The sequence below is a fragment of the Anabrus simplex genome, chromosome 1, assembly GCF_040414725.1.
Source record: "Anabrus simplex isolate iqAnaSimp1 chromosome 1, ASM4041472v1, whole genome shotgun sequence".
Classification (NCBI taxonomy): Eukaryota; Metazoa; Arthropoda; class Insecta; order Orthoptera; family Tettigoniidae; genus Anabrus; species Anabrus simplex.
In genome coordinates this window covers 826807460-826820302 of record NC_090265.1, presented here as the reverse complement: position 1 = coordinate 826820302, position 12843 = coordinate 826807460, and the positions used below count along the sequence as shown (strand labels likewise).

The 12843-nt window shown below is 38.8% G+C and overlaps 1 protein-coding gene across 1 annotated transcript in view; it reads left to right on the top strand.

Moving 5' to 3' along the window:
• LOC137496927 (uncharacterized) overlaps positions 1-11976 on the top strand; it is a 221144-nt gene extending 209168 nt beyond the window's left edge. The window contains exon 11 of the mRNA XM_068224994.1: positions 11705-11976. Coding sequence (XP_068081095.1) covers positions 11705-11976 — 272 coding nt within the window. The remainder of the gene's footprint in view (positions 1-11704) is intronic.
• Positions 11977-12843: the final 867 nt, after the last annotated feature.

The window sequence follows — 12843 nt, the reverse complement described above, 5'->3', positions numbered from 1 at the left end:
ATGAAGTGGAAGTTATCTGATGTGTCACTGAGAAGATTTTTTTGGCGAGTGTTGATTGACTATGAAGGAAGCTCAGCCGGTGATACGCACATGTGCTTTAGCATCCTACACACTTTCAAGATGTATTCCAGAATGTTATTTTGAATATCCTTTCAACGTATCCTCGAAGGCAGTAGCACTATTGAAATGACCCCTAACAACGGTATCCACTGCCGAAGTAAAATTAATGAGTCCTCTGAATATGCCTGGATGGTTTGAATCGAGTGTTTCATCATGACCTCTGAAAGAAAGTTCAAATTCACCACAGAACGTCACTTCACCTTCGAGAGCACGCACCAGTTTTTTCTCACACTATCATTATGTCTCTCAATATTCCTTCTGAAAGCGCTACTTAGCTGCTGCCTAATATCGGTTTTCCCCAGAACTGAAAGATCCAAACATACACTCTTATGTGTAATAGAGGCTTGGTGCTTTTTGATCTTTTGTGTTAAATGGCTGAAATTTGATATTCCTGTTTTTGTCCAATTCGTGTCCTTACCCTTAGCAAAAAGCAAGCATGGGAAACAGAAAAGCCTATTAATGGTATCGCAACAACATAGCCAAGTATTCCTCTCATAGATCTGTGGCTTAAATGTCCTACAAAAATCCTTACCTCTACTAGTTTGCTTGTGAATAATATTCAGGGATAGAAGAGGCCTGCCAAGCTGCTTCATTCTGCATTTTTCTTCTGTACTAAATGTAAAGTCATTGAATCATGTAAGGAATATGCCGATATTTTTATTGACACGTGTCCTAATGTGATGTGCTATGCTTTAAATGCGAAAAAAAAAGACACCTCTATCCGCGAAAGTTCAGGCGAACAATAAGATATCTATTAGGTTCAACCTTTTCAATACTAATTAGGTAAGTGTTTGTTACAGATACCTTTTATTCAACATGGGGACCGGTTTTTACATATATAATGTCATCATCAGCCATAAAATCACAAATATATAAGCAAAGACATAATCTGTAACTGACCCTTCACACCATGTATCATAACAGAAGAGTAAGTGAAGGGTCAGTTACAGACTGTCTTTGCTTATATATTTGTGATTTTATGGGTGATGACATTATATATGTCGAAACCGGTCCCCAAGTTGAATAAAAGGTATTTGTAACATAAACACGTACCTAATTAGTATTGAAAAGGTTGAACCTAATAGATATCTTATCGTTGATCTCAGTTCAATACGGAAACATTAATGAAGTTCATATCTTTACTAAAGTTCAGGCAGGTATGCTAAAGCTAAAAAAGTAATGCATAATTAAAAGATCAAGCCCTTTCACAGCAGTCCATTTTACATCTTGATTGTGTGTCTAATTTCAGTCTTTAACCCTTTGAAGGTCACGGCGCAATATATTGCGTGTAGCGGTAAGTGCCGCTGTGGTTACGGCGCAATATATTGCGTGTCGGAATTTGAAGTGATATATCTTCGTAAATGTATGTCTTTGGACAACGATTGAAAAACGGATAACTCCCTACATCTGTTGGCTATATTTTGAAGTCGTTAGGTTATTGTTATCACCATGGGGAACACTGGAAATGAAATGTTTTGAAGCGGATGTCTTCAGCTTTAGCGAGTCAATTGCAAACAGTTGAACATGGCTGCACAAAGTCGAGCTGACTTGCTTACAAGCGACGATACAATTCGTGAAATTCTTATGAATACTGAAAGTGATTGTTCAGTATTTGAAGACAGTGATGAAGACGATGTAGGAGGTATATCTGGAAATAATTCAAGTAGCGAAGACGTTAATGAATGTAAGGTTGCGGTCTTGCAGCCGCCACGTCCGAAGCGAACGAACGTAAATAAAGCGCCTAGTAATCCCAGAGTTTGGGAAGACGAGACTATAACCAATTCACGCCAACCGCTTTAGCTTCGATGGCAGTAAATCAGGAATTCAGAATGTTTCACTGACGAAAAATTCTTCAGAAATTGACGTTTTCAAAAATTTGTTGTCTGCCTCTGTGGTGTAGTGGTTAGTGTGATTAGCTGCCACCCCTAGAGGTCCGGGTTCGATTCCCGGCTCTGCCACGAAATTTGAAAAGTGGTATGATGGCTGGAACGGGGTCCACTCAGCCTCAGAAGGTCAACTGAGTAGAGGTGGTTCGATTTCCACCTCAGCCATCCTGGAAGTGGTTTTCCGTGGTTTCCCACTTCTCCAGGCAAATGCCGGGATGGTACCTAACTTCAGGCCATGGCTGCTTCCTTCCCTCTTCCTTGCCTATCCTTTCCAATCTTCCCATCTCCCATCAAGGCCCCTGTTCAGCATAGCAGGCGAGGCCTCCTGGGCGAGGTACTGGTCATTCTCCCTGGTTGTATCCCCCGACCTATTGTCTCACGCTCCAGGACACTGCCCTTGAGGTGGTACAGATGGGGTCGCTCGTTGAGTCCGAGGGAAAAACCCACCCTGGAGGGTAAGCAGATTAAGTAAGCAAGTAAAAAATTGTTCCCTGTACCTTGTTTTGAGGATTATCATACCAAAAAACATTGTGCTGTAACAACCACATTCAACAAAAGCAATAGGATCGTTATTGTTCATTGCGGTGGAGAGTTTGGTTTTGTTAGTGATGCTCTTCTAATTACATATACTAAAATGGTGGATGCTGCTGCAGATTACCATGGCAGCATGAAATAGAAAATCTTTCAAAACTGGTTTGAAGTGAAGATATGGCGATGCTTAGAAGGACCATCTGTGATAGTTATAGACAATGCCTCTTACCACAACCATGTATTTAACCCTGAACCCAATCAATCCTTGGAAAAAAGATTGATAAAAATATTCCTGTCCCTCATCCTGTTCCTATAATACAATTTCTTCATGAAATTATTGTGGAGAACACGCCTATTGGAGAAAGAAAAGGTGTGTTGTTGACCAATTGGTAGCCGGTTATGGACACAATCTTGCGCATACTGCCATACCACTGCAATTCCATCCCATTGAGGTGGCGTGGGTGGAGATAAAAAGGAGGACTGCATTACAAAATCTAAGAAAGAAACCATTGGAAGAAATTGTTCAATCATTGAAGGAAGCCTGTATGCTCGTGACACCTGACATGTGGAGAAATTAAATCAACCACACGGAGAAAGTAGAAAATAGCTACAAGAACATCCTCTCCATTTTTGAAAATGAGAGAATTTGTATACAGCTAACAGATTCTTCCTCTTCTGAGGAGAAAGACGACGAGGATTAACGTAAAATATAAATAAGAAGAAATTTAATGGTTAATAGTTATGCATATGGTAGTGGATTTAGAATGCGAAACTAGTAGTATTTCTTGTAATATTTTCTTTCCATGGAATTGCTTGGTGTACTCTTGGAGGAGGAGGAGTAGTAGTAGTAGTAGTAGTAGTTCGATAATTATGTTTTAACTTTATTATCACACTACTCTAAGTGACTATTGCCGCATGTTCTCAATTGTGATATATATAATGGCAATGGTTTTTTTTTTTTTTTTTTTTTTCTGGGGTCCTACACATCAAATTAAATGTATTTTTTTCTTTTTCCAAATATTTATGACTAATAAAAATAAACTAAAAGAAATAACAAAAATCAAACCTATTTGAACCTTTTTATGGTACGGTATGCAAAACACTCTAAAGTGGGAGTTAACACCTTAGTCTGTTGCTTTCCCTCAACTGTCAGAGGCTACCGTCTGGGCCACGGAGGAGCCAATAATTATACTAATCATGAATAATTAATAATACAGTTTTCTCTTCATTCAGTATGAATAAATTATTATTTTCACTTTTCAAAATCGTGGGATAAAATTGGGTAATTTGAACATTCATTTTGTTAACAATTATATGTTAATGGCAACAACAGAATTAAGTTTATTATTATTATTATTCTTCATATTTCTTGTAATGTTCTGGCATTTACATGAAACAGAAAACTACAGAAGTAGTTTCAAGAACAGCAGACTTTCGGATTTCAACCCACGGCACCTCCCGACTTCGGGTTACTAACCAGTCGCCCTGTCACTGTTCTAGTCCAGTCTTATGTGTCATTGAAGTTTACGTTTTAGTATTCTGAGGTCTCTCTTCGTTACCTCATAACCTACTTTAGATTGCCATAATACAGTATTAACATTATTGTTTTCATGTGTAAATTCCCGAGCTATAATAATAATAATAATAATAATAATAATAATAATTCAGTTTACATCGGAATGACGAAGTAAATTCCATAAACATGTTTTATTCCTGCTCTGGCTCATTTGGTGCTAATGAGGTAGACGAATTGACAACTCCGGCTACAATAGATGTAGTAAATCCTATAAGCCGCTAGTAGACAGCAGGCTGCCATTGGAGGGTAGTGGTGTGAGGCAAGGTCATAGTGTTTAGTCTACAACTATATTTCAGTGCATTTTGTGTTCATTCTGAGGTCATAATTGTAATGATTTGAATATATTTCCGAGAGTTGTGTCAGTGACAGACTCATTGCCTGAATGGTCAGCGTTGAAGCCATCGGTTCAGAGGGTCCCAGGTTCGATTCCTGGCCAGATCGGGGATTTTAATCGCGTCTGATTAATTCTTCTGGCCCGGGGGCTGGGTGTTTGTCGCAACACAGACAGCGCACTACACTACCGAACACCACAGAAACACGCAATGTAATTAGATCTCTCCATATATGGTTGGTGTCAGGAAAGGCATCCGACTGTAAAACATGGCCAAATCCACATGTGCGACACAGTTCACACCCACGATCCCACGCTTGTGGGAAGAGTGGAGGAAGAAGAGTTGTGTCCGTGACAGTTTCTGGTATTTAAATTATGGCTGCAAAACATAATGAACTTTATCTCCAAGTGTTCGGAGATAACTATTATATTGAATTTCCGTTCCTTTTACAGTCTAGTGAGGAAACTATGATGCATTTTGTTCCATGTTTGTTACATTTTCTTGTAACCATTTTTATCTTTTTTTGGTTTAAGATTTTAAATTTAATGGGTAATTCGCATTGTAACTAGATATGTATGCCTTTTATCTATCATTTTTCATCGATACCATGGCGCAATGTACGTGATGAAATCCAAGAATTAAAACATCTTCCTATTTTTGATTTTTGGAAATTGGCTGGTATGTGATTAATAGTGTTTATCCAAGTTTCAGACAATTTTCATGGTATATTCTGGTCATTTTTCCTATATATTGTGATTTTCACTCATTATGGATTTGACCCAGTTTTTCAGCTGGATTACCTTCCTGACGTGAACCCTATGTGGAGCAATGTGTACACTATTGTGTGTCTTTGTAATGGTTGTTAGTGTTGTGTGTAGATACGGAGAACTGTACTAAGAATACAAAAACCCAGTCCCCGAGTCTGGAGAATTAATCCTATGTAGTTATAATCCCTGGCCCAGTTGTTAATCGAACCTGGGGGGCCTTCTGAGCAGAGCTCCTGTATGCTAACCATTCAACCAAGGAGCTGGACAAATTTTGTAGCCCATAAACTACAAAATTATACATACATACATACATACATACATACATTATCATTAAAGACTGTTATGCTTTTCAGCGTTCAGTCTGCAAGCCTCTGAGAATTTACTAAACGTCGCCACAATCCTCGATTTGCAACTAGTGTTGTTGCCTCATTTAGTTCTATACCTCTTATCTTTAAATCATTAGAAACCGAGTCTAACCATCGTCGTCTTGGTCTCCCTCTACTTCTCTTACCCTCCATAACAGAGTCCATTATTCTCCTAGGTAACCTATCCTCCTTCATTCGCCTCACATGACCCCACCACCGAAGCCGGTTTATGTGTACAGCTTCATCGAGTTCATTCCTAAATTAGCCTTTATCTCATCATTCCAACTACCCTCCTGCCATTGTTCCCTCCTGTTTGTACCAGCAATCATTCTCGCTACTTTCATGTCTGTTACTTCTAACTTATGAATAAGATATCCTGAGTCCAACCAGCTTTCGCTCCCGTAAAGCAAAGTTGGTCTGAAAACAGACCGATGTAAAGATAGTTTCGTCTGGGAACTGACTTCCTTCTTACAGAATACTGCTGATCGCAACTGCGAGCTCTCTGCATTAGCTTTACGACACCTTGATTCAATCTCACTTACTATATTACCATCCTGGGAGAACACACAACCTAAATACTTGAAATTATCGACCTGTTCTAGATTTGTATCACCAATCTGACATTCGATTCTGTTGAATTTCTTACCCACTGACATCAATTTAGTCTTCGAGGGGCTAATTTTCATACCATACTCATTGCAACTATTTTTCAAGTTCCAAGACATTAGACTGCAGGCTTTCGGCACAGTCTGCCATTAAGACCAAGTCGTCAGCATAGGCCAAACTGCTTACTACACTTCCACCTAACTTAATCCCTCCCTGCCATTTTATACCTTTCAGCAGATGATCCATGTAAACTACGAACAGCAAAGGTGAAAGATTACAGCCTTGTCTAACTCCTGTAAGTACCCTGAACCAAGAACTCATTCTACCATCAATTCTTACTGAAGCCCAATTGTCAACATAAATACCTTTGATTGATTTTAATAAACTACCTTTAATTCCATAGTCCCCCAGTATGGCGAACATCTTTTCCCTCGGTACCCTGTCATATGCTTTCTCTAGATCTACGAAACATAAACACGCTTGCCTATTCCTCTCGTAGCATTTTTTCAATTACCTGGCGCATACTGAAAATCTGATCCTGACAGCCTCTCTGTGGTCTGAAACCACACTGGTTTTCATCCAACTTCCTCTCAACGACTGATCGCACCCTCCCTTCCAAGATGCCAGTGAATACTTTGCCTGGTATACTAATCAATGAGATACCTCGATAGTTGTTGCAATCCTTCCTGTTCCCTTGCTTATAGATAGGTGCAATTACTGCTTTTGTCCAATCTGAAGGTACCTTACCAACACTCCACGCTAATTTTAATACTCTATGAAGCCATTTCATCCCTGCCTTCCCACTGTACTTCACCATTTCAGGTCTAATTTCATCTATTCCTGCTGCCTTGTGACAATGGAGTTTATTTACTATCCTTTCCACTTCCTCAAGCATAATTTCAGCAACATCCTTTTCCTCGTCCCCATGAGCTTGGCTGTTTGCAACACCACCATGATGATTTCCTTTTACATTGAGAAGATGTTCAAAATATTCCCTCCACCTCTCCAGTGATTCCCTGGGATCTATTATGAGTTCACCTGAATTACTCAAAACACTGTTCATTTCCGTTTTCCCTCCCTTCCTAAGATTCTTTATTACTGTCCAGAAAGGTTTCCCAGCTGCCTGAGCTAGCCTTTCCAGGTTATTACCAAAATCTTTCCATGACTTATTGTAGGTTATGTTTAGGTACTTAAGCATGATCCTCCCCCTCATAGAAGTGGTTCTCTAAGCCCTCCTGGTGGCCATGATCGTTAAGGTGTCAAGTCTTATATGTTCTGACACCGTGGTTAGCTGGTTTGTGTCCTGTTGGTGGAATACAGTTTCTAATCAATAGATTGCATGCCAACCCCTCAATTAATTCCAAACTTCTTCGCAGTATTCACGTGCAGGGCCTTTGCTGCAGTTGATGGTGTTCCATCTGTCAGCTGAGGACGTTAAGCCTTGAACAGACCCCTTGGCACTATTCGGCAGAGGTAGGCTATGTGCTGACACCGGGTTTCACCCTGCATCTTCCTACTATTAAATATCGTGACATTTATTTAATCTCTTAAACTCCTTTGTGGAGATTGATGTCATGAAGGGCATCTGTTCTTAAAAATTTGTTATGATGATTCTTCTCGCTTCTTCCCATCTTATATGTAACAAGCTTTAATGGCTTCATTTTTTATTAAAACCCATATTGACTATAAAATCAAGTAGTAAATATTTAAGAATAACTTAAACATTATATTTAAGTTGTCTGCCTATTCAATACATATGATTTATGAAATGTTTGTTCCCCTAAGGAACATCATCAGGTAGAATAAATCACACAATATCTCACTCTCATTCAGAAGGCTTCTATGGGACATAAAGATCCTGCGCCGATCTCACAAATTGCCTCCAGTGAACTCTCTTTTGGGAAAGTTCTTGCCAGTTGTTCACATTTAGATGTCTACTACACATCTTGAAAATTTCATTTTTTTTCAAAACCTACGTGGTCTTCTCACTGGTCTTTTTCCTGTTAGTTCTTCTTTAAAGATTCGTAAGACCATCCTATCATTTTCCATCCTTAGAAGATGGCCAGCCCAATTGAAGTCTTCTAGAATTGATGTTGATTATTGGTGCTTGTTGTGTTAGTGAGTGTATTTCTTTATTTGATCTCTTACTCCAGGTTTGAGGTATAGAATCAAAGTATGGTCCTAAATTTTCCTGTAAACTTTATTTTTGAAAACCTGCAAGACAGTTGTCACAATGTTACTTGTGTGATCTGAAAAATAAATCTGGACTTTGGTGCCATCTCTTGAGCATTCCGGGTATCTCTTGAATATGTATGTGTTCTTTGAGAAGCAGGTATTTATTTATGCTCTGTGATCATTTCTTTGAAGTCATATGTAAACAAGCTGTCAGAAGTGTGTTTCGGTGGTGTTATTTCTGTTACTCAGTGTTCAATCATGCCTAAAGTCAGAGGTAAAACTGCACTAAAACAGAGAACAAAAGAAATTCTTACTAGGTGGTGGTCTACAGATCACGCAGAAGAAACGCCCACATGTGTGGTGGAAGCAAATATTTCTGAGGGATCAAATGAACCTGAACATGAAGGCCAGTATATGTTTGTCGATATGACTGTTCTGAGATCGCTGTATAAATTGCACTGTGTTGTAAATGTTTCAAGGAGAGTGTAACTGCACAAATAAATAAGTTCGGTTTTTCTAGAAAAGTGGTTGTGAAATGTGAAAACTGTGGTTATGTTTTGAATCAAATCAACACATGCTCTCAGAAGCAAAAATCTCAAAATAACAAGAGCATGTTTGACATAAAGAAGAAAACTGTGGGAATCTTTCAACAGTTTTGGTAGGGCATATGCCACTGTGGAAATACTCTGTTTAGGCATGCACATGAATATCATGAGCAAATTTACTTACTAAAATATTTTGAACCATATTGTAAGGGAAGGAAAAGTTTTTGCCAGTGATGTTTTGGAAGAATCAAGGAGGCGGGTACACGAGGCACATATAAAGGAAAATAGTGTTCTTGCGGGTGCAACAGTAATTGACATTTCAGTCGGCTACGAGCGTAGTTGGCATAAGAGGTTTTACTAGTAACTTCTGATTTGGACGTGTGATTGACATTTTGATTGGTTTAGTGGTTAATTGGGAAGTTTTATCCAATTACTGTTACTCGTGCACTGCCGGGAAGAGGGACTTGGGTGAAGAAACTCCAGATGTTTCATTTTGGTACAAAGGTCACCAGGCACACTGCGATCGAAACTGCAGTGGATCATCTCTAGGCATGGAAATGGAAGCTGCGGGGAGGTTATGGAATGGCTCGGTAAAGCTAGGTTTCCGCTACACTACTGTTGTCTGATAGAGACTCCAAAACACATTCACGTGCAGAAAACTGAGTGTTTATGGCAACACAGAAATTATGAAGGAAGAGTGTGTGAATCATATTGCGAAACTACTTGGGATAGGATTGAGGAATGTGGTGAAGGAAAGTCGGGTACAAGCGTGACTCTCGGTGGGAAAGCACATAAAAGTTTGAAGGAAGAAACAATTGTAAAGCTGACTCATTAGTATAGAAGAGTCATTGTGGGTAAATAAAGAGTGCAGTCTATGCAACTTTGTATGAGTACTGATGAGAAACCACAACACATGAAGAGTCCAAAAGGCAAGAAATCTTGGTGTTCCTTTAATTGTGCCCTTGCCAAAGGAGATCAAGTAGAATCACACAAAACTGCTTTCCATACTGCTCTGAGACCATTTGTTGTTGTTAGGATATCAGTTTGTCATAGGCTAGCATCGAATACACTTCTCACCAGATGCACTATTGGAAAGACTCAAAATGCAAGTGAATGTTTCCATAGTATAATCTGGTCAAAGTGCCCAAAGAATGCATTTGTATCCAAGAAAAAGTTTGAACTAGGTGTGACAGAAGCTGTTTCACAGTTCAATCAAGGGAACTATCTGATAGAAGCAAGAAGAACTGAGGCCACTCCACTGTCTGCAAATAAGAAGCTATTAAACGAAGTTAATGCCTTTACTGGCAGGACCTAGTGTTTACAGTGCACTATGTCTTCTGGGATAGGCTAGAGCAATTTTGTTACTTTCATAGATCTGTCTCTGTCTCATCCTTGGCTTTGACAATGTGAAAGTGAATTACTGAGGTATGAGCGATGCTAATAATGCCAATCCTTATGCAGCCAGTCCCTGCTATAAATGGTGTGAAAATGTTGCTCATAGGGTCGGTTGGTGTACGCATTTCAGTGGGCTTGCAGACTGATATGTAATAGCAACTCTGGCTCGGTGAGGAAAGCAACGGGAAACTACCTCACTCCTCGTTTCCCTAGTACTCTTCAGTGATGTCTAGGCCATCTATGACAGCTGATGGTAGAGCTGTCGAGGATCCCACCAGCAGCATCGCTGACGGACTGAACATACATACAAGCGAAGTTAGAGACGTGTGATGAAGGAAGCTAAAGGTCATTAGAATTCAAAAAAGACTACATGCATCCAGATTGATGGCCGTACACACTGAGGAAGCTAGAAAGAGAAAAGAAGGAAGCACAGGTGGATTTTAGAGGAAGGATCAGCGGACAATTGTGTTGTGTAACTTTGACTGCGTTCATTACTTTGTGAAATTGAACATTTAAATGTAACTTTTTCATAGTAAATATTCTCCAGATTCGATGAAATTTTTAGAGATAACTCCTACTAGCAGTGCTAACAGTCTTTGAAGCATTTTGAAAAAATAATAATTTCAAAACAAAATATTGATAAAAATACATGTTGTAATTATTTCCATAAAATGATTCAAAGTTTTGAAAATGAATTTAAAGGTCATCACAAAAGATACACGAAAAATGGTATACTAAACTGTTTGTCTATATTAAGAGATACAGTCTTCAATTATTCAAACACATTAAAGTAAATTTACTATAAAAGATGATTTTCAAAATAACTTGTTTTTTAAGAAAAACAAATTTTCCTCAAACTGTTGTATCAATGATTTGTAAGTTTGTATCTATGTTTAATGATACTTTACAATTATATGTTTAAAATTTGAGACCAGTTGATAAACTAGAGAAAAAGTTTCATTTTTTACCAGACTATCCCCTTAAGAGCTATTTTTTAAAATAAGCCATGAAAGATAACTTCCCCACAATATTTTATGGTAACCTCCGAGAGAGATTGGCTTCGAATCCCACCGTCGGCAGCCCTAAAGATGGTTTTTCGTGGTTTCCCATTTTCACACCAGTGCTGTACCTTAATTAAGGCCACGGCCTCTTCTTTCCCATTCTTAGGCCTTTCCTGTCCCATCGTCGCCATAAGACCTATCTGTGTCGGTGCGACGTAAAGCAAAATAGAAAAAAAAATGTCAGTCAGTCTCTCTCTCTCTCTCGCTCTCTCGCTCTCTCTCTCTCTCTCTCTCTCTCTCTCTCTCTCTCTCTCTCTCTCGCTCTCGCTCTCGCTCTCATATCCATTTATCCTAAACCGCATAGGAATGAATCCTGATGTTAATGATTACTTTCTCCTGTTGCAGCCCAGTTTCAGATACCACTGGAGGAATTTGAATTACAGTTGTTGTCAGCAGAAGTTGACTCAGTCAGTTCAGAACCTCCGATAATAGCAGATGTTACGCAGTCTCCTATCTCCTCTGAGTCTACCGATAACTTGATTGATACAGTGCTGTCTTGTCCTCATGTTACATCTCGTTCAAGAAGAAAGAGAGACTCAGAATTACCCATTGACCAAGTCAGATCCCCAGTTGGTATTTGTGATGCTGGCTGCCAAACTGATCCCATTGCTGTGTAAGTAACTACAGTATATTGAATTGAATTACTGTAATTCTTTGTCACTCGTGTGTGACTACAACTGCCGAGTATCTTAACTAAATGCCAGAATTTTACTTTGGAATTAATTCTTCACAAGTTCATTCATCTTTATAAAATTGTCATATTTTGACACCCACAAAGTACTTTTGACCTTAGTCAGATACCGACCTGGAATATTTGGGAAAAAAATTTAATTCCAGCAAGCATAATCTTAAGAGATTTTTAAATGTACAGTGGAGAATTTTATTTTTGTGCTACATATTACTAGTGTAACATTTATTTTAAAATGGGTCTTGGCAAAGGGTGCATTATATCACCTCCATAAGCCTTACTTTACAAAGTTAATAAACAATTCTTCGACGTCTACAACTATCAGCGTTCCCAAGAATTATTGATAAACAGCTGCCTCTCTGTGGATAAGTCTGGATGAACCCATGACCATCTGTACATCATTCTTCATTACTACAAGACCTACCTGTATTTCATGTACATGTGTGTTATAGTCGAAGCTATTTATTTTCAGTTACAACTCGGTTCATTTATAACTGTTAGGTTCTTCAGTCTGTTAAAACTAATTTTATTGCTTTCGGAGAACTACGATATGTGGTAGAACACTGTAAATAATAATAAATAATAATGTGGTAGAACAAACGACACTGAAATTATTGCTCATTGTCTTTGTCCACATTTCCCTAGCAAAAGAGGGGCAGCTGTTGATCAGTGTGGGAGTTTGGAACTGATCCATTTTTGCATTCTTTCTGACTGTGACTTGTGCTCTCTGAACGTCTGGGAGTATTGCTAGGATATGTTGTCATGTCATGAAGAATATAGATTCTTTGAAATAAAA